Source organism: Vespa crabro, chromosome 19 (genome assembly GCF_910589235.1).
Source record: "Vespa crabro chromosome 19, iyVesCrab1.2, whole genome shotgun sequence".
NCBI lineage: Eukaryota > Metazoa > Arthropoda > Insecta > Hymenoptera > Vespidae > Vespa > Vespa crabro.
The window spans coordinates 140,001-159,729 of NC_060973.1; the positions used below are offsets into that span (position 1 = coordinate 140,001).

General features: G+C 36.7%; 3 protein-coding genes and 1 long non-coding RNA gene across 19 annotated transcripts in view; 2 read left to right on the forward strand and 2 right to left on the reverse strand.

Moving 5' to 3' along the window:
* The window catches only part of LOC124430838 (glucose transporter type 1), a 28,544-nt gene extending 19,155 nt beyond the window's left edge, over positions 1-9,389 (reverse strand). For 5 of the 14 annotated variants that reach the window (XR_006943866.1, XR_006943865.1, XR_006943864.1 and 2 more), the window contains exons 1-3: positions 8,422-9,381; positions 2,252-2,626; positions 1-408 (exon numbers count right to left, since the gene is read on the reverse strand). The exon at positions 1-408 is cut by the window's left edge and continues 406 nt beyond it. Coding sequence is in view for 10 of the 14 variants with exons in the window: in XM_046977961.1 (XP_046833917.1) it covers positions 1-400 (400 nt within the window). In the remaining 4 variants the exon portion in view is untranslated. Of the gene's footprint in view, positions 412-2,251; positions 2,627-4,431; positions 6,131-8,421 lie in introns of those variants that run through there. The other 9 variants (XR_006943867.1, XM_046977960.1, XM_046977962.1 and 6 more) reach the window with 6 other exon arrangements.
* A 148-nt stretch (positions 9,390-9,537) lies between these two features.
* On the forward strand, positions 9,538-12,643 carry LOC124430855. The gene is made up of 2 exons (XR_006943869.1): positions 9,538-9,680; positions 9,775-12,643. It is a non-coding gene; the product is annotated as an uncharacterized LOC124430855 (long non-coding RNA).
* On the reverse strand, positions 12,411-16,113 carry LOC124430852 (vesicle-associated membrane protein-associated protein B). Its single transcript, XM_046977995.1, has 6 exons — positions 15,852-16,113; positions 14,473-14,628; positions 14,274-14,386; positions 14,026-14,205; positions 13,845-13,946; positions 12,411-13,666 (listed from the first exon to the last, which is right to left on the reverse strand). Exons 1-6 carry the CDS (start codon positions 15,907-15,909, stop codon positions 13,517-13,519), a joined length of 759 nt encoding a protein of 252 aa, XP_046833951.1. The 5' UTR covers positions 15,910-16,113; the 3' UTR covers positions 12,411-13,516.
* Positions 14,635-18,652, forward strand: LOC124430850 (methylosome protein 50-like). 3 transcript variants are annotated; one of them, XM_046977991.1, is made up of 5 exons: positions 14,635-15,732; positions 17,290-17,626; positions 17,708-17,880; positions 17,976-18,168; positions 18,381-18,652. In XM_046977991.1, the coding sequence occupies exons 2-5, from the start codon at positions 17,319-17,321 to the stop codon at positions 18,559-18,561; spliced, it is 855 nt and encodes a 284-aa protein (XP_046833947.1). In that variant the 5' UTR covers positions 14,635-15,732; positions 17,290-17,318; the 3' UTR covers positions 18,562-18,652. The 3 variants fall into 3 exon arrangements, with proteins under 3 accessions (XP_046833947.1, XP_046833945.1, XP_046833946.1); XM_046977989.1 differs by lacking the exon at positions 14,635-15,732 and adding an exon at positions 16,291-17,176; XM_046977990.1 differs by lacking the exon at positions 14,635-15,732 and adding an exon at positions 17,055-17,188.
* Positions 18,653-19,729: the final 1,077 nt, after the last annotated feature.

Here is a 19,729-nt window from a genome sequence, read left to right on the forward strand (position 1 = left end):
TTTTCTTGCTAGTCGCGATGGTGGTGGTGCCGATACTCTCAGTATCGTGATATCTCCACCAACCTCTGTTACTTCTGCTGCTACAAATTTCTTTTTGTCGTTCGAGTCCTCTCTCTTCGTCCTCCTCGTCCTCCTCCTCTTCTTCCTCTTCCTCCTCCTCCTCCTCCTCCTCCTCCTCCTCCTCCTCCTCCTCTTCTGCTCCCTCTCCTCCCTCTTCTTCTTCCTCCTCTTCCTCTTCCTCCTCCCCAACGACGGCGGCCCCCGCCGGCCTTACCTCGATATCCTGGGACCCCGAAAGGCCCGAGATCTCTTCGTATAAGTATTCCGAATCTGGATCCGTTGATACTGCCACGCTCTGCCACAACTGATTTATTGGTTTGAAGCCGCGTGGATCGGCCATCGTTCGGGCTGCTTCAGGGGGCAGACAGAGAGAGAGAGAGAGAGAGAGAGAGAGAGAGAGAGAGAGACACACACACATAGATCTTCTGAGAGAACTTTACGAGATGATCTTTGCAATCTTTTTCTCTTATTCCGCGATGGTGCTTTTTAAAGGACCATCGCTAGTCTCTTCGATTAGTTTTAATGGATTCGAACGATTCAATGTAAATTTCAATTAATTGACAGACTTTATCTTTAATAATCTATGTACTGTCGAACGTACATATATTACTTATATATTAAGAAAATTTCCAACTGTTTTTTTCCACAATGGAACTTCTAAGGACCATCGCGGTTTTATCGAGCGTCTAATCATATCTCTGTTGCACGATTCAAGGAACTCTGATCATGCACCTTATGCAACTTGTGCATTGCTAATGTTAAATTATTTATTATCGAATCGTGAAACCATCGAGAAGCATCTTACCTTAAGAACATTTTTTTCTTGGATCAGTCAACGACGTTTGTGTGATAATTCATTAAAATACTTGTTATTGTAGTAGACAGACAGGAAAGAAGGAAGAAAAGAAGCAAGTAAAGAAGGGAGAAGGAGAAGAATGACTTATTCACGGAAACTTGCGACGTTTCATAAAATCCCGTAGTCTGCCAGTAGGCATGTCTTGCGTGCAACGCTCTCACTGTTAATAGCGTGTCTGATAGTTTTGAATACTACGAGTCAAAAGTTGAACTCTTAGACGAGCAACAAAGGGTATGCTCAAAAATAGGAGACAGCAGATATCATGTATTCGTATTAGTATCAATGCGATCGTATTAGTGCGATGCGTGAAATTGGAAATGGCTAACTAAGTTACTGCAAGATCATACTGCAGTAATTAAATACATAAAGACTTTACACGCACGATTGGCGATAGAGTGCTACGTTAGTTACCTATAACGTTGCAGGACATTTCCTTTTAATACAAAAGAATAGGAAAATTGTTGTTATTGTTTTGAATTAAAAAAATATTATATACGATCAGTACGATGTATAATGATCTAATTAAAATTCAAGTAAGAATTAAAAGAATAAATTGAAGAAAGGATCGACGTAATAGATCGTATAAATAAATAAGTTACCTGTGTTCTTAGGCATAACTATCGTTTCATTATTATTACTTTCTGCGGTATTATTTTTTATGTAACTCATTGCAGATAAGGATCGAAGACGATTTAAAACCGATACGATTGATCGAATCAATGATGATCCATTTCAATACGTTATTAAAATGTTGGCGAGATTAATTTGCATAATATGTTTATCTTTCTTAATAACATTTTTTTATCTCTAACTTATATATTCGTTATCACCTATTCCGATACTTTTTTCTAGGAATAATCACTATATCTCTTGAATTCCTTTTTAATCCAATAGAAATGAAAATGACGCAAGATTCCTCAAAATAGTTAATGTCGGTCCACGTTTTTTCATAAACAATGAAACGTCAAGACCAGTTGAGATTGGTGAAAAAAAAAAGAAAAAAAAAAAGAAGAATAATCAGATATGAAGAGGGCAATTACGAAATCATTATCAAGATATTGTATCGCGCAATAATTTACTATTCCATCAACGAGATTGCACTTCCCCCGCCACTGAAAATGTACACTGCGATGTAATTATCGTAATTTTTCTTATTGAATGACCGTTCAATAATAACACGAATAATGCAAATACGAGATTGTCCCTTATAATACAGTTCTTCATCGGGTATTATGACTTATCAGTAAATAAATCTAATTATACACACACACACACACACACACATGTATATATATCTTTTTTCTTTTTTACAGAGTAAAAATATAATGGACTCACCTTAGTAACTTTGCAAGCCATCGTGCCAGGCGATTAGACGAGGCGCCAACGACGTTTCTCTCTTCGATGTATATCTCCGAGCGACGTACGCCACGATTTCACTTTTCGTTTTCCCTTTCGTCCCTATCGTTTCGACTCCCGTTCTCGCGAAAAGAAGAAACGAGCGTATTTTATTTTCTTGATATTGTAACGGGAAAGTAAGATGCGCGAGGAGGTGTGTGGGTGGTTTTGCACGGCGCTCGATATTAAGCGAAATTAACGAAGAAGAGGACCACGTTTTTGTCACCGTTGAAGCACTTAACGAGTGCTTTCTACCAAAGCCCACTCTTCAATTCGATCGATTTCGGCTTCGTTTCGATATACGAATTATTTGACCTGAAACGAGAAGACAAATATAGATATTATCGTTGGTTCTTTTTTTTTTCTTTTTTCTTTTTTTTTTTTTTTTAACATGTTTCACTTATCGTTATCGTGTTTACAATAACTAATAAATATTTCTACACGCACGGAACAAATGGTAAACGTTTCAAGTGTCTCGCGCTTAATAAAAGCTTAATAAAAATATGATATCGTGGTAATATTTCATCGCGTTATTTATTATCTCATTGAACTTTTGCCTATTGGATTATTCGATTATTAACTATGATTAGATGTAATCCTAAATTGGAGAATATTTCAAAATTTATGGAAACTCCGTACGCGTAACTTCGATATAAACGAATTAACTTTATTTATCTTCATTTTCTCCTTCAACATTTACGTATACATGTTTATTGCAAAGGAGGATTTTCGTTTCTTAATTGAAACGTATAATAACTTTATCATCTCGTTAGGAAAATATAGAGATTTCACAATAATTTTGAGTAGGAGAAATAAATTACGAGAGAAATGTGAAGAATGTTCGATCGTTATCGATAAAAGAAAAGAAAAGAAAAGTGGGAATTATCGTAAGATCGATAAATTCATATCACAATTTTAATCTGTATAATATCGCATTTTAATCTGTACGATCAACGCATTATTTCTTTTCTTTCTTTAATGGGTTTCTTCTAACGATTTTTAGACTAAAATATAAGTTCCAACAAATTACATAGTTGGCTCTTGGTTTTCACTAGTTTTCCTGAATAGATAATTTGCCGACTTTTTTACGAGCACCCAAGTATATCCCTTTTCTTCACCTACTTACGTTAACTCGCTCTTACTATTTCCATATTTTTTCACATTATCACAAACAATATATGTTTTAAACGAAGTAACGAACACTGGACGACCATATCAGATATCAATAGTTGATGAAATCATAAGACGAATGGAAGCTATTCAGCATTCAAGGCCGTTCGAAAGTAAATCCACGATTCAATATGGTGAAATCCTAAAGGGTCATTTACGTTTCTGTTGTTTCTCCTAACGTCATTCTCTCACAGTTTATAACGAATGAGATTAACTTTATGATAGCAATCAACGACTATCACAGTACCATGGATATTAAGTTTAATGCCAGGTTTTCTGTCTCTCTCTCTCTCTCTCTCTCTCTCTCTCTATCTCTATCTGTGTCTCCCTTTCTATCTCAAGTTTCTCTATGTTCAAGTATCAAGTTAGTATTCTCGCATTATCATTGATAAACATTCACAGAGTAGGAAAAATGCCTTTTGTACATTTTTTCTTCGTATCGACTACTATGTCTACTTTTAGATTCACGAATAAATAGTGAAACGATATTTATTATAAACTTTTGATTAAAACTTGCGACAACAGATAACTAACGCGTACGAACTGTTGGACCTTTCGTGTACCCACGTACATATATATACATATTCTCGTTTATCGAATTGTTTAACCATATAGAAAAAAAGAAAAAACAAAAGTTCAAATCTTTTCAATAAATATGAATTATAAGTTATTTCCTATATAGTATGGTATAAGGGAAATGAATCGATGAAACGAAAGGAAAAGCTAATTCTTTTGTCCCCCTTTCGTTGAAAGAATTTCGTTGTCGCCATGATTTGACACGGTTGAAAACGCATCACTCTCACGGTAACAAGCTGTAACTATCGGAGAGTACAGCGAACTTTAAAAAAAGTTAACGTTAAAAGTTAGCAATAGAAAGGTGTGTAGCAGAGAATATATATGTCATATAGGGATACATTCATAGATTTGAAAGAAAAGAGAATGTGCCGTACCTTTTTCTTGTACACACAGTTGACTCGTTAAACGCAGGCAGACACGTATGTACATACGTACACGTCAATAATACGGAATCTATATGGGACACGCACGCGTATTATTAGATTTTCGCGTACGGACCGCGCACACGGATCGTTACGAGGAGGCTAGCAAATACGTCCTCGTGAACGTTGAATCTCTGAGTGGAGCTTGGAGGGGGAAAAAGAAGAAAAGAAAAAGAAAAGATAAAAAGTAGAAAAACAAAAAAAAAAGACAAGGAGGTAAGAATGGAAGAAGTGAGGCTTGAGCGCGAGTTTAGATAAGCGAGGTCATTCCGGCAACGGTTCTCGCTCGACTAACGAGTGCATAACCATTGAGCTCTCTACGAGATTCCTCGAATCTCTCCCTACCACTATTATTTACGCCCTACTCTTTCTCTCATCATTTGCATTTACGTTCGAGGCTCTCGTTCAGTTTCCTTATATTCCTTATATAGATATACCTATCTCCGTCTTGGAATCGTTTGTACGCGTATTTGTTGCGCGTTGGTCGTTTCCTACCAACAAAACGATCGCTCTGACTCGCGTTGAAGCTGTCAAGATTTCTAATAGATAATTTCGTTGATCGGTATATAACTACATATATGTACATATGTATTCACCGTTGAATATAACCAAGTAGCAGGTGTTGAGCATTCATTGTCTTGCATTATCGCTAGGAGGAATTCTTTAAACGTTTAAAGAAAAACTTGACTCGTAACTCGAGAACGAGTTACATTGTTTCCCCATCGACTCTCACGTCGATCGATATCTTCATTCTCCGAAGAGCAATGCCTTGTAAAGTTCTCCTATCGCGGGGAAAATTTAATTCGTTGGCCTGTGCCAATGTGAGGACATCACGTTACTCCATTAACATTATTTTTCTCACTACATCAAAAATTATCCTTGCAACCGTCACAATTAACGTCGTTTCTACGTTTATGCAACGGAATTAAATTAAAACGATTTGTGGTTAAATAAAAAGGAATGAAAGAAAAGTGGAACACAAACGAGCGTACATGTGTATTATATCGCATGATCGTCGAACGTAATGCGTAAATTTAGATTGACATCGTTTTATATCCGAATGACCTTCTGGATATTATTCTCTTTTTCCTTTAAATTTCTCGAAACGTCGAGTTATTCGTATTTCAACTAGCTAGCTTCGATGTAACCAATCTCTTAATAAAATATTTCATAATTTTAGCAACGCATAACTTTCAGTCAACAATAGATTCTCTTACTCTTGTTTTTCTTTCTTGTTTTTTGTTTTTTTTCTCGGGATCAAATTGGCTCCTGTTTCGTCGTTATTGTAATTATGCGTTGATTCAATAAAAATGATCTTCAAGAAGGAGAAACATTTAGAATTGGAGTAACGCCAATGGATTCTATCTCTCCCTCTCTCTTTCCATAGAATATGCTTCACTATGCGAGACATATAATATCGTTGACGGGATTTATACGAGCCTCAAAGGCTGTAATGGTAAAACCACCTCTATAAATCCCTCTATAGTAAGTTGACGATAGTCTAGCACATGAATGTCGACCTATCGGTTGCCTCGATGCATCCTGGGTAGAACATCCCTGAGATATACCGCAGGAGGTAGAGATACGCGATAATTAACAGATTGCATGACGGTAGCCTATTTTTAGGCTTTTAACCAGCGTGACATATCATCGGGTCAAGTACGTATCGTAAGTTAGCGATCTTGAAACATTTTCGTAAGTTCGATCTATTCAATGTTTGATCTTCAATCGGAAAACGAAAAAGTTCAAATATGTATACATATATATATACATATATATATATATATATATATATATATATATATATAACATGGGTGATCGATCAAGTAAATATGAAAGTAAGTAGGTCACGAGCATACGCGCCCGTCGGCTAAGACTTTCCCCCTCTTCCCCCCTTGGCCCTTCACCGTAGATCCTAAGGCAAACTTCTCGAATTTACTGCGAACTTTTTGGCCGCTGTCAGCCACGAAGATTTATTAAAAACTACGTACTGCTGACGATGAATCGTCACAAACGTTCCATTCTCTCTCTCTCTCTCTCTCGAGAGAGAGAGAGAGAGAGAGAGGGAGAAAGAACTCTTGCACTATGATATATTATTTCCTTTACTTTACATATCTCGAGAAGTACTCTGCTTTAGACCAGAATAGAAAATGTTAATCGTTACATTTTTTTATTTGTTTATTTTGTCTTCATATATCAATAATTTTCTTACGGCGATTCGTATTCGATTTCACGAGTTTAAACGCAAATCAAATTTCCATAATAATTACTATTTCGATTTGTAAGTGATCTCGATTATAGGGGCTAGTTCAATTCATAAGACCACACGAGATAATTGCAATCCTGACCACTTTAACTCTAAGCGTCATAACTTTAAACATTCGGATATTGAGTTAAGCATTCTGCGAAGAGATTATTCAAAGCCTCGATTGATTTTTCAACCTCTCTCACATATCTTTATTGGATTGAAAAATAAAGAAGAAAAGTCTTAAGAGAGTTATTAACTTATATTCCGAGAATAAGTTTATCAAACATTTGTCTGATCAATATACCACTCGTTCACTTATACGTCTCATCTATAACATTTCATTTAATGGATCTCGTTTATTTCTCTTGGTCTTTCAATGTAATAATGTTACCGATGAGAAAAATCAAAAGCGAAAACGCACATTGGTTTTGCGTGATTCATCGAAGAAGATAAGAAAGAGCACAAGAACCTTTTTCTCACTTAAAACGATATCTATACGTCTAAGAAGTCTTTAATCCCAATAATAGTTTACGATATGATATCTTTCAATATACTTGTGAAAAAAAGAAAATCAAAAGTACTTAAGCACATAGATTTTGAAGAGCGAATCTAAGAAATAAAATGTTGATAAGAAGGAAGACCGATCGTTCCACGTCCAATCATTGGCCTCTCTTTGAAGAATATTAAAGGATTTACACGTAGAATATACGTGTATCTACATGTTCGATTTGATATCAAAAGATGGGCCTAAGGAAGGGATCGTAGAATAGCTTGATCGCTTTGCGTTTCACACGCGAGCACAGCGTCGGTAAACGCAATGTTTCCTGGCACGATTGACTCCACCTAGACGGCGCGGCGCCTCCTCGCGTTTCGTTTGCCCGCCTTCAATCTCACACTCACTCTCTTTCTCCCTTTCTTTCTCTCCCTCTCTCTCTCTCTCTCTCTCTCTCTCTCTCTCTCTCTCATTCTGACCTCGTCCCTGGTGCTGCTATTCCCGCCTAGTGCTTCCAAAATTTCGCGCGAGTAAACCAGCCCCTCCCGTCTCTCATTCTTTCTCTTTCCCTCCTCCGTGATATAACGCGCGCGCGCGCGCGCGCGTATACAGAGGGAATGCAAAAGAAAGAGAGAGAGAGAGAGAGAGAGAGAGAGAGAGAGAGAGAGGATACACGTCAAGAGCAAAAGAGGGAGAAAAAGATACCCCCGTAAGTTTAATCTAGAATAGTATGAAAACGATGAAAGAAGAATCGATTACCACGTTGACGAGGACGGCCTTGGAAAAAAGAACGTAAAGGAAGAAGTAAAAAAAGAAAAAAAAAGAAAAAACAAACTACTCATCTCGTTGGTATGTGTAGGCGCTTAGAATTATCATTGCGTTGAAAATATAAAGATCGAGATGTAAGGTTGATCGAGAGAGTAAGTAAAAAGAATAAAAAAATATGTAAAAGTCGCGCGGTCCTTCCCGGAGTGATCTCGAGCGAGCAAACGGGCGTTGCAAGCCACGACGACGTCCTCCGGTATCGATCGACGAAGGTTGGACGAAAACGAGCTTCAAGACTCGTCCTAGCCTCTTCTCGAGATATTACGAAGGAACGCTAAAGATGTCGTTCGTGATCTTCTCCGTGAAGAAGAAACAAGATTCAAAGAGAGAGAGAGAAAGAGAGAGAGAGAAAGAAAGACATACGATTAGAACTTACCGTCATGTTATAAGTAGTTTGAGTCACAGGTCGCAAAGTAATTGAGTGTTCCCAGCCATAAAAAAGTCCGCTAAAGAGAGAGAGAGAGAGAGAGAGAGAGAGAGAGAGAGAGAGAGAGAAAGAGAGAGAAGAAAGAGAGAGAGAAACAGATAAACGTATAGAGAGACAGAGAGTCGCAAAAAGTCACGAAAACGCACGACAACGGAAATATATCTTGTTTCTTTCACGGTATCGTCGTCGTCGTCGTAGAGATCTTCTTCGTGTAAACGGCAGTATTGGCAGTGGCGGGAGTGAGGAGGGCAGATACAGCGTTGGCGGTGGTAGTGGTGGTGGTGGTGGTGGTGGTGGTGGTGGCGGCGGCGGCGACGGCGGCGGCGGCGGTGACGGCAGCGGTGACGGCAACGGCGGCAGCGGTGGCGGTGGTGGCGCCGACGACGACGACGACGAGGAGGAGGCTGTCGGTGACGACGACGAGGATGTTGTTGTTGTTGTTGTTGTTGTTCTCGTACGTGGCACTTCTGATAGCGATGACTCTTCCTACCAAGTCACTGTTATTCTCGCGAACCGAGGACACCATCTCCTTGCTCGTCCGATCGCGTTCACTCTCGACGATAATGCCGACGCCCGCACTAGCCGCGACGCACCAAGGTCGCGCTACCATGAGTAACATCGTCGATTAAATGCTAACGTCATCCTCATCCTCGTCGTCATCGTTCTCTCCTCTTCTTCTCGTCCTCGTTCCGAGCACGATTCAAGGCAAACGGCTGGCCAAACGCACGAACCACCGATTCCTTCGCGAATCCCCGAGAAACAATGTCGAGGAAAAGAGAGAAAGAAAAGCTTTCCGGGGACAAGGAATCGAGGAAAAGGCGGTGGTCGTCCCCCGTTCGACTGCACGACACCGATCCTTGATAAAAGGAGACGCCCCAACGCGGGCCACCCAGTTCGACGTATGGCGAGCGACGGCTCACCCCGCGGATCCGTCTGTGCTCGGGCCAACTCGCGCAGTGCCGTATCTAGGACCACCGCCTGCTTCGACGCCAACCAATCTTCCCCCTCCCTTCCCCACCACGCTCATTCTCTAACCCTTCCGCGAGCTCTAAGGCACGATCTTTTTTATATAATCTTTTTCTTTTTTTTTCTTTTTTTTTTTTTACCCCCGCTTAACCCTCCCAACGAGGGTTCTATAAAAACCATCCGATGATGAAGATCTTAACTGGAAGATAGGAAAGTGGTCATAGATTTGATGGTGGCATCTTGTACATATTTCTGCGAAGATATCAACTTTAGTCATTTTTAGAAAAGTATTTTATATTTAACGGTTACCTTTAAAATAACGTAACACTCTTTCAGGGATCAGGAAGAAGAAGAGAAAAAAGAGGCCGTGAGGGTAAAGAAAGGGAACGATTTTAGTATCGGGCCCCGGGAATAGTACGGGGCGACCTGGAACCGTCGGGCACTCAGCGGCAAGGCGGGGGACTAAGGAAACCCTTGAAATCAATAGCCGGCCTCTACTGCCACCGCCACCCTGATCAGGCTCCGTTCTGCGCTGCACATCCGTCCCCTCGCATCATCCACCTCCCTCCTTTTACAGCTCCTCTCTCTCTCTCTCCTCCGATTCTGATTTATCTGCACGACGTAGACCGAGGAAGCCAGGAGCCGCACTTCAGTTCGCGCTCGAACGTCCCACTAGTACGGGCACACGTCATTCGTTGACTTTTTTAGCGGTGTTCCATGTGACGGTGAAGGAGTAGAAGACTAGGGTGGAACGATCATGAATCGTCAACCAAAAATAAACCAAACTTCTCTCTCTCCTTCCCTCCCTCATTTCTTCTTCCCCTTATCTTTATTATTTATCTTTCATATTCAGGTAGTCAATGATAATAGATTGGATAATTTAGCAAAGGAATGATTCGAAGGATTTAAAAAATTGAAATAGAAATTGAAATATCATGATTGCCATCGATGATTTCGTTCGTAATGGAACGAAGAAAAAGATAAAATAATGGAAACTGATAAGAATTGAAATATCTTTCGTCTACTCTCCATTAGTTAACGATCTTAAAGAAAGTAGCTCTTGCATTTTTCTATATTATTTATTAATTCGTTGCGAGGCTGAGTTAAACACGATGCAGGAAGCACGTTTATGGTAGGTGCATAATGCATGCGAAGAAATGGTTTTGCATATCGACGAGAACGTATATTCAGGGACATTGCAGGCGTGGAGGGTTGATGCAACTTTTTTTTCCTCTTTTCTTTTTTTTTTTTCTTTTTTCTCTCAGGCGACGTAGGCATTCGCAAAGGTAGAAAGTCGAAAATAAAGATCAAGAGGAGATTGCGCGTCACTCGAAATAATTTCTCCACTGCAGTGTGTAGATTTCTGCACCCTTTCGATGATGACCACCCGGTGGCACCTTCACTCCTCCATTCACCCACTTCTCTGCCACGTACAAAGTCGTTACGTGTTTATATGTATGTGTGCGTGTGTACGAGGATGGTCTGATTACGGTCTGACCTACTCTACTTCGGGCTAGGGCCATACGATTCTCTCTCTCTCTTTTCTTTTTTCTTCTCGTTTTCGAAAACTTATCGAGCTTATCCGACCTTTCTTTACGTAAGGCTTACAAATTAATTATAAAAATTCGGTAATGTTCTACTGATAAAGTTTATTAAAATTAATGTTTATATTGAAATCGATGATAAAATGACACGATACACAACGTCTGTCGGATTCTTTTTAGTTTAATACTTTTCCTAACGGACGTACAATTCTGACGCAAAAGATATTATTAATTAAATATATGAATGAAAAAGGATATTTTTTTTTTTTTTTTTTATAAAGATATTGACGAAACTCGAGCGATACCATAACGAAACGAATCCTCGGACAAATGAAAAGGCGCGAGTGCCGTTTCGTTTTGATTTCATTCGAGCTTTCTTCAGCAAAATATGTCAATATAATCCATTGGATTGTTCCTTCTCCCTCTCCCTCTCTCTCCTTTTTATATAAGTAAATTATTTAATGTATATTTTCAACTCGTTACAGAGATCGTCGACGGAGATCTCATTAAAGAGATCTCAATCGTTTTATATTATTACTATTACTTATTTATTATTATAGAATCTTAAACGGCTTTATATTAATACGCGAATGCACAGAACAGACGAACAGACGTGCATTATAGACACGAGTAAGTACCATATGTACAGAAAAACGTGGCACGGATTATCTTTGCCGACTTTTTTTTCCTTTCTTTCTCTCTTCTCGTTAAGTAACACCGGAAAGCCGATATATAATAATGTATGTGTGTGTGTGTGTGTGTGTATGTCAAGTCTCTCTCCTCCACTTCTCCTTAAAGATACAACTATATATTAAACTACGATCCTTCTTGTGTCATAAGTAATTGTTAAAGAATTGTTAAAGATCTGATAAATCGTCTGGCGTTTATCGCAAAATTTATTTCTTCGGGTTGACTGTATTGGATCTCAACGTACTTGTAATAAATAATGAAAACGAACACCGGTTGCATTGTGACGTATTACATACGTATGTATATACGTACATTAGAGAAATATAATTATGATTCATTATGAATGATAGACAATTTATAAAATATTGTGGGAGGAGAAAAAACTGAAATCAAAATGAAAATTTTGTTAAATTACAAATAGGTAGTTCGCCATTGTTGTTTTCTATTACCTCTTAACATAAATATATAAAGATTTCAATTTTGTGTATACCAAGTGCGAAGACATACTTTATTTATTATAATTTCTAGCATGCCAACGCGTTGAAAGTGTATCTCTTTCAGTCGTATATGTACTTTTTTTTCCCCCTTTCTCTTCTTATTTCTTCGTTTATTGAAAAAAAAGAAAAAAAAAAAAAAAAACAAGGAAACCGAGCGATTCCGTGTCCATGTAAGCCATGCTCCACTTTATAGATTCAAAAAGAATTTAATGACAGAGAGGTACAAAGTACAAATGTTGTGTAGTGTGACATCCGAGATATCTTTATTTTTAATTTTTATAAGACAAACATAAAGAAATAAAAATTACACTGAAGCGTCATAAATTCAATGCATTAACTTCTTAAATTATATGCCACTGCTGGTTGATGCAGTCATCACTACCGTATGGACAATGACGAACCACTACTATTCAGTCAGCCCCCCTTCCCTCTCTGCTGTGTATCTTCCAAATAAATATCTTTGAGCAAATCGAACCACATAGAAAATGTAGAATGAACAAGTTGACACATTGGATGTTGAAATCAAAATGAAATACAATTGAATGAATAAGGCGTTATTACCTATCACAGTGTTAACGTGCCCGAGTTATTCTCTTTTATAGAACACACATAGTGTTTACAATGATGCTTGATCTCATTAAATGTTATTATTATTTATATTTTTCAATAACTTTAATAAAAAGAAAAAAATCATTAGAAATATGTTAGAATATTCGCGATTAATTGGGGTGTGATCTAAAAGTAGAGTTCAAATTTAATATAAATGGTAGATTTTTGGACTATTTGGAAAAACTTGTCAAAAGATTTGTTTAAATTTCTTTAAACGAATACTTCGTATAGGTAATCGGTTCGGCTTAGTGGTGGCATGGTAGCAAAGACACAGGACGCAGGCAAGTGTTTTAAAGCGAAAATCCTTTTGTAAGAAGTGTATGTGTGGGAAATGTGTCATTAACGAATACATAAATTCCTAAACGTTTATCCAAGACATGCTACTCGATATTTATTTAAGTTTTCTACTTAAATCAGTAACATTTCTTAGATGCTTAACAATTAACTAATGTGGACTTCAATACCAAACCGTTGGGTTGTCGCTTGGTTGGAACATAACAAATCGTTTCTTAAAAAAGGATTTAAAGTTTCAAATGCTGCTTTACCGGACAAAGCACATTCCCATAGGAAATAGCAGACCTATTAATGCAGACCACCATGTTAATACAATTTATAATGAACAACCAAGTAATGGTACGACTGAAATTGGTCTTTGCAGTCTGAAGATGGCAGGGGGACAGACTAAGAACGTAGGGGAAGAAGGGATGTGCCGATGTATATTTAAAGAATAAGAACTGCTCAGATTAGTTTTCCCAACAAATAGCCTACTATGACCATTGCAACGGCAATGAGAAAACTAGTTGACGTCGGAGAAAACTGATTACTGTTCTGTGCGGGCAAACCTCTAGCTTCCTCCAATGCTGCGTTTCGGTATTTCATTAAGTCTCTCTGTTGATAAAGAAGAAAAAATAAGTGTCAATGCTAATCAATAAAAATAAATACCTATTATTATGTTAGGGGGGAAAAGAGAGAGAAAAAAAAAAAAGAAAAGAAAAGAAAAAAAATTTACGAACGATTTATCGAATTATCATTAAAATATGAAGTAAAGTTATTTCCTATCATTTACCCTAAGTTGAAGGTTCTCCTGCCTAAGAGCACTTTCCTCTACTCTAAGCTGAGTGACTTCTTGTGCAGCTTTTAACAATTTCTCTTCTGTTTCTTCCAATACCTAAGGAGTAATGTTTATAGTATAAAATAATGTTTTCCTCTTGAAGGTTGCAACATTCAAAAAAATCATTGGAATTTACCTTTGGAGAAGATTTCACAGAATCACCAGTACCTTTATTTTTCTCATTATTCGTATTAGTATCCGACCTGGTTGTCGTAGTAGTTGTAGTTGTTTTAGTTGCAGCAGTAGTTGTTACCGGATTCTCGAATACGCACTTTAACTTAGAATCCATTAATTGCTCTGGCTTCGTATCTTTCCACTGGAAAATTGATGTGCATGGTAATAAAGATGCATCGTAATTAAAGATACATTTTTGATGATACATACGACATCGTTATTTAAATAATCATCTGAATCATTATCGGGAGCTATTAAACTCTGAACCATAAATTTGTGTTTATTTTTGTCCGCTGGATCAAAATCACAAGGTTGTAAGCACACTAAAATCCAAAATGTTCTATTTTATAGCGCACCCTTTGACAAAGGCTTTTTATCAGCCGACATTTAAATAGATTTAAAAATTAACCTGCTATTTCGGCGACCTCCATTGGCTTTAAAGCTCCAGAATTAGGACGTACGCAATATTTCTTTGGTACGGTCGTCTTTATTTTAAAATATACTTTGTCAGAGGTAGGATTTATTAGTTTTATGTAAGATGTGACTGGAGCTCCAGTAAACGGACCTAAAAAGAATTTTTGCTGTAGTTACTTCTTTCAAAGAATATCGTTATGTAATACAAATAGATACATTATAAAATAATATATACTTAGTAAATATATGCGCGCGCGCGCGCGCGCGTGTGTGTGTGTGTGTGTGTATATATATATAAAATATGTAAACTAAAACTATATTACCATTTTACATCTTCATCGAGTTGGATATAATACAATTCTACTGAAGTAATACTAATTAGAGATCATTACTTTGATAAAAATATTAGATGATATAGTATGGCTACATGTTGTAACTGTCAATGCAACAATGACAAAAACAATGACATAAGCAGAATGTTTTCACTGGAATAAACTAGTTCAAAGCGCTCAAGTTTTTTTCTTTGACCAATGGTTTAATCAACGATTACAGATATGTGTTTGTGGATATTACATGATACATGGGAAAAGCATATGCAAAATTCATTAATGGCATTGCCACAAAAGTACATCTAACTCTGCATGTATAATTACGCGCGTATTTTTAAATACGAAAAAGCAAATCTGAAACCAAAAATATACGCAAGACCAAAGGTAAACGGTGAAGAAAGAAATAGGGGGGGGGGGGCGGGGGGCGGGTGGGGAGTGACATATATATATATATATATATATATATATGTACATACAAACGAGGATAGTAGAGTCCATATACGTGCTGGATAAGAAGAAGATGGAAGAAAGAAAGAAAGAAAGAAGCGAGAGAGAATAAGAGAGGGGAGTAAAAAGTTAAGAGAAGCGAACAATAAAATGATCGTTTTGGCTTTGACAGCGATTAATGCGAATAGGGTTAAGTGCGACTTGGCACTTTTTATCGGATTTTCTCGAATTGAAATTTCTAAACTTGGCAAGGAACGTTAAACGGTAAGAAAACATTCGAGAAGAACCATTCTCTCTCTCTCTCTCTCTCTCTCTCTCTCTCTCTCTCTCTAGCTCTATCTCCATGTCCTTACGTCATCTTGACAACGCAATGTGCTGCACCGTGTGCACTCGGATTCGTTCGAATGAATCGGCCACTTTTTGCTGCGTGATCGCGTGAGATATACAAGCAAAGTTGTACAACTAAATATCTCAAAGAGGTAAATTTATAACAGGAGAAAAAGGAGGAGGGATGGATAGAGGAGGAAAAAAAGAAAGAAAAAAAGAAAGGCGTTGTCGATAAATAGAATAAATTACGAAGATCGTTGATCTTTCGTACCCCTGAATCGTAGCTCGTTTTCCGGCTCGATAATTAAAACTTGCGCAGGCTTCGCCATCCTATATTTTTCAATGTCGCTCGACAATCCAATGGACGTTGAATCGCGTCACCTCGGTGTAAAGAGCTTTCGTTTCTTCTATTTTATTAACAGTGACTTAATGGATTTTTACTTTCCGTGTGCTCGCAGTGATATTGTTAAAACGGCACCACTGCGTTCCTCGTACTCGCTTTCCGAGATTCCGTTCAACTAATTCCAATTTTTCTCTCTTCTCGCGAGCGAATACGCATGCGTCACGACGGAAATTATCAGGCGTACTTGGACGCGTTACGTCACGACGATGTTACCGCGGTAATCATATTCTCTACTTTTACAGATCACATGTAAATTTTAATGGTGAGAAAATAAGGTCTAGAGGAGTGGGGGAAGAAAAGCAAGACGAAAGCAAAACAAGAGCCACGACAATTCGACAAAAAGTCGTCTAGCGTTGCACGAGAATATGTAACTTTCAATTTCGAGACAATTTCGAATCATCTTCCAACGGGGTTTTTTTTTTTTCTAACCCGTTTATCGCGTTTCGCAATTGTTCATAAACTCTCGTATCTTTTCTCCAATTGCTCTTTTCCTAAATACTTCGTATCTAATATACGTATGCATGTTTATACGCCTTTCGTTTTTGTTTTCTCAATAATCTCGACATCGTCCTATCGCATGTCTCGGTATACATGCCCATTTTACTTTACAATTAAATTTCGCGCGTTTATCAATCCATATATATATACATATATGCGTGTGTGTGTGAATATTTGTTTTGTTTTGTTTTGTTCCCTTTCGTTTAAAGAAGAAATTTGACTTATTTTAACATGAGAATTGGCATTATAAATACGAGGAAAAAGATATCGTCATTTGTCCGTGTGAAAAACGTATTCGACCAATGATATTGTCGCTCCGATAGCGTCGCTATTGATTAATTCGCTGACTTCCCATGGCGTGATTACCAATGGCGTGTGCATCCTAAGTTCCATTTAGAGATCCAAAAACTATATATATAGAGTCTGCCAACTTGATATTACGTGAATGTAGGTTTAAGCAGAGTTTACGATTTTTCTCCGGGTAATTTGAACAAACGCGTGGTTTGAACATTGCCATCGGAGAATCATTTTAATTTATATAATAATAATAATAATTGATCATTGTAACAAGTGATTTAAGATTATGGATACTACAAGCGCTCCGAACCTAAATGCCGAAATCTATAGAAATTTAACACCGGCTGATCGTCCACCCTTTTCCGACAAACATTTACAATTTATATTAGTATACAATGGTAATATTCAATGTAATGTAGATTTTTAATATGAATTTAAGCATTATCAATTACATATCGAATGTATAATATATGTGAATAAACGTTTAGACGGGTGATTGATTGATTTACAGAAAATAGCGCTATTCTTGGTGCTAGCAATATGACAGATCGTTTCTGGGCTGGTACTATGTGGTATTATAATGATATATCAGACTTTAATAGATGCAAGGCTTTTTTAACGACTAGAACTATAAGTGGTATATCTACCGGAGCATATCTAGAGAAAGAGAAATTCGTAATCGGCGAAGATAGCGGTCTTTTACAAATTTTGGGCCTAGTTGAAATACCGGATCTGGACCAACAGGAATTACAATCTTTAGGATACGCTTGTCAACATGACGATACGCTTACAACGGTGTCAGTATTTTCTGACAATGAACATTTAGTGACCGGTGGAATGGATTGTTGGTAAGTTCACGTTAGCTCGTTTCATATATATAACTCATCGCTTGAGAAAAATATAGAAATAATAATTCTCATTTGTTTTAGTATAAAGGTATGGGATATATCTAATCTAATGTCTATAGATTCATTCCATTCTAGTCATATAGATGTTGTAACTGGAATTGATGTACAACAAGGAAGTAATTCTGTATTTATATCTTCGTCATTAGATAACTGTGCTTTGATGTGGGATACGAGAAAACGAAAACCTGCGCAATGTACGTTTCCTTTCTTCGAAATATATAGATTTATGCCAAATCATATATTTGGACATTTTCGTCCTCATATAAATCCTTTTTCTATAATTTATAAGGTATTTTCGAAAAAGATGGCTGTGGTTTGACGTCGGTATCCTGCAATCCTGTCTCCAATAACATCGTGGCGATAGGTGCAAACGATGGAAGCGTCACATTAATAGACATTAGAAACACGGACGATGTGTTATTCGAGTCATCAGTATTTTCCAGATCAATACATAAGCTTTTATTTAATCCAAATCCAGAAAGGTAATACAATGAAATTTAACATGATCTTTACATTAATAATCAATCTTCAAATAATATCTAAACACTTATTTCCATGCATATATCATTGATAATTATCGTACTTACTGTCGCTAATTTTAAAGGTTGCTAATTATAATATAGGACAGTAAATCAATTAGGATATTTTATTTTCATAATTTAAAGAATTTACAATTATCTATCGCGTTTTCTAGGTCAAGGCAGATAGCTTGTTGCTGCGATGATATTGTAATTAAAGTTCTTGATACAAATGAAGATTGTACTGTTATTTATAAAGATAATAGACATACAGATTTTGTACGAGGACTCACGTGGTACAACGATCAACTGTTGTCATGTTCCTGGGATGATAAGATTTTAAAACATACAATCTAATTTTGTATGATCCAACATTATAGTTATCATTTTTATATTAAGATTAACTGTGATCATTTTAATAAAATAGAAATATTAATGTTTCTCTATACATTTTAATGCAGTATTCATTTCATTGTTGCTTCATTTACAAATTTGCTTAGAATATTTTTTTTTCAGAACCAGAGAGCAAAACAATTCCATCATACAAGAATTTATCAACCGATCCTCAAATATGTAAAAATATATTGGAATGTAGTCTTTCTATAACTATTGGTAGTAGAAAAAGAATCACCAAAGATTCTTTTTCTCTATGCTGGCCATAATTTCGAATAAAATTTCACATCCCTAATTAATATAAATGTGAAAATTCATTACGTCGAAATTGAGATATTTATTCGCCTTGTGAAGTAGACAACAAAAGAAAGAAAAAAAAGTTCATTTGTAAACAACTATGTCTTCTCATCCATTCTGTTGTTGTATAGCATTGAATAAGATTGCTTGAGTGCCAACGTAATAAGGCAATGGTTAAATACCATAATTCCATAATTATAAGACATAAGTGATACAGTGAGAAGCACGTATTGTATAATTAAATCATATACAACATGATTTCATTTGTAACATTCCCATCTTATAGTGGTCGAAAAAAGTTAATTGAGGATTTAACCCTTATACATTTGTTTTAAACATTATAAACATTCGCCATTTTTTCATACGCATTAAGCTTTTAATAATTAAAAAATTAACTATATATATATGTATATATATATATATATATATATATATATATATATATATATATGTATATACATGTATATATATAGAAAATTTGGTATAAATTTCGTATTTTATAAATTCTTTGCAATTTTTATGATTAATATTTATTGAATATTTGTTAAGATAATGCTCGCACATTTTTAATCTATGATTAGCCATAATCGATTCGACTTATTTTCAACTTGGAAAAAAATATGTAAGATAAGCTGAGCATGCTAGAGGTTGAGATCATATTGAATAATACATGGTCTATTATGCTTAAAAAGAAATGCAACATCGTGCTTTTTCATGATATAGATCAGTGGTGATATGAAAGAAAGAGAACGCATGATTTCTTCGATGTGCAGCAAAGGAATGGGGGGGGGGGTGGTGGTGGTGGTGGTGGGGGAGGGAGGAAGAAAAAAGAAAA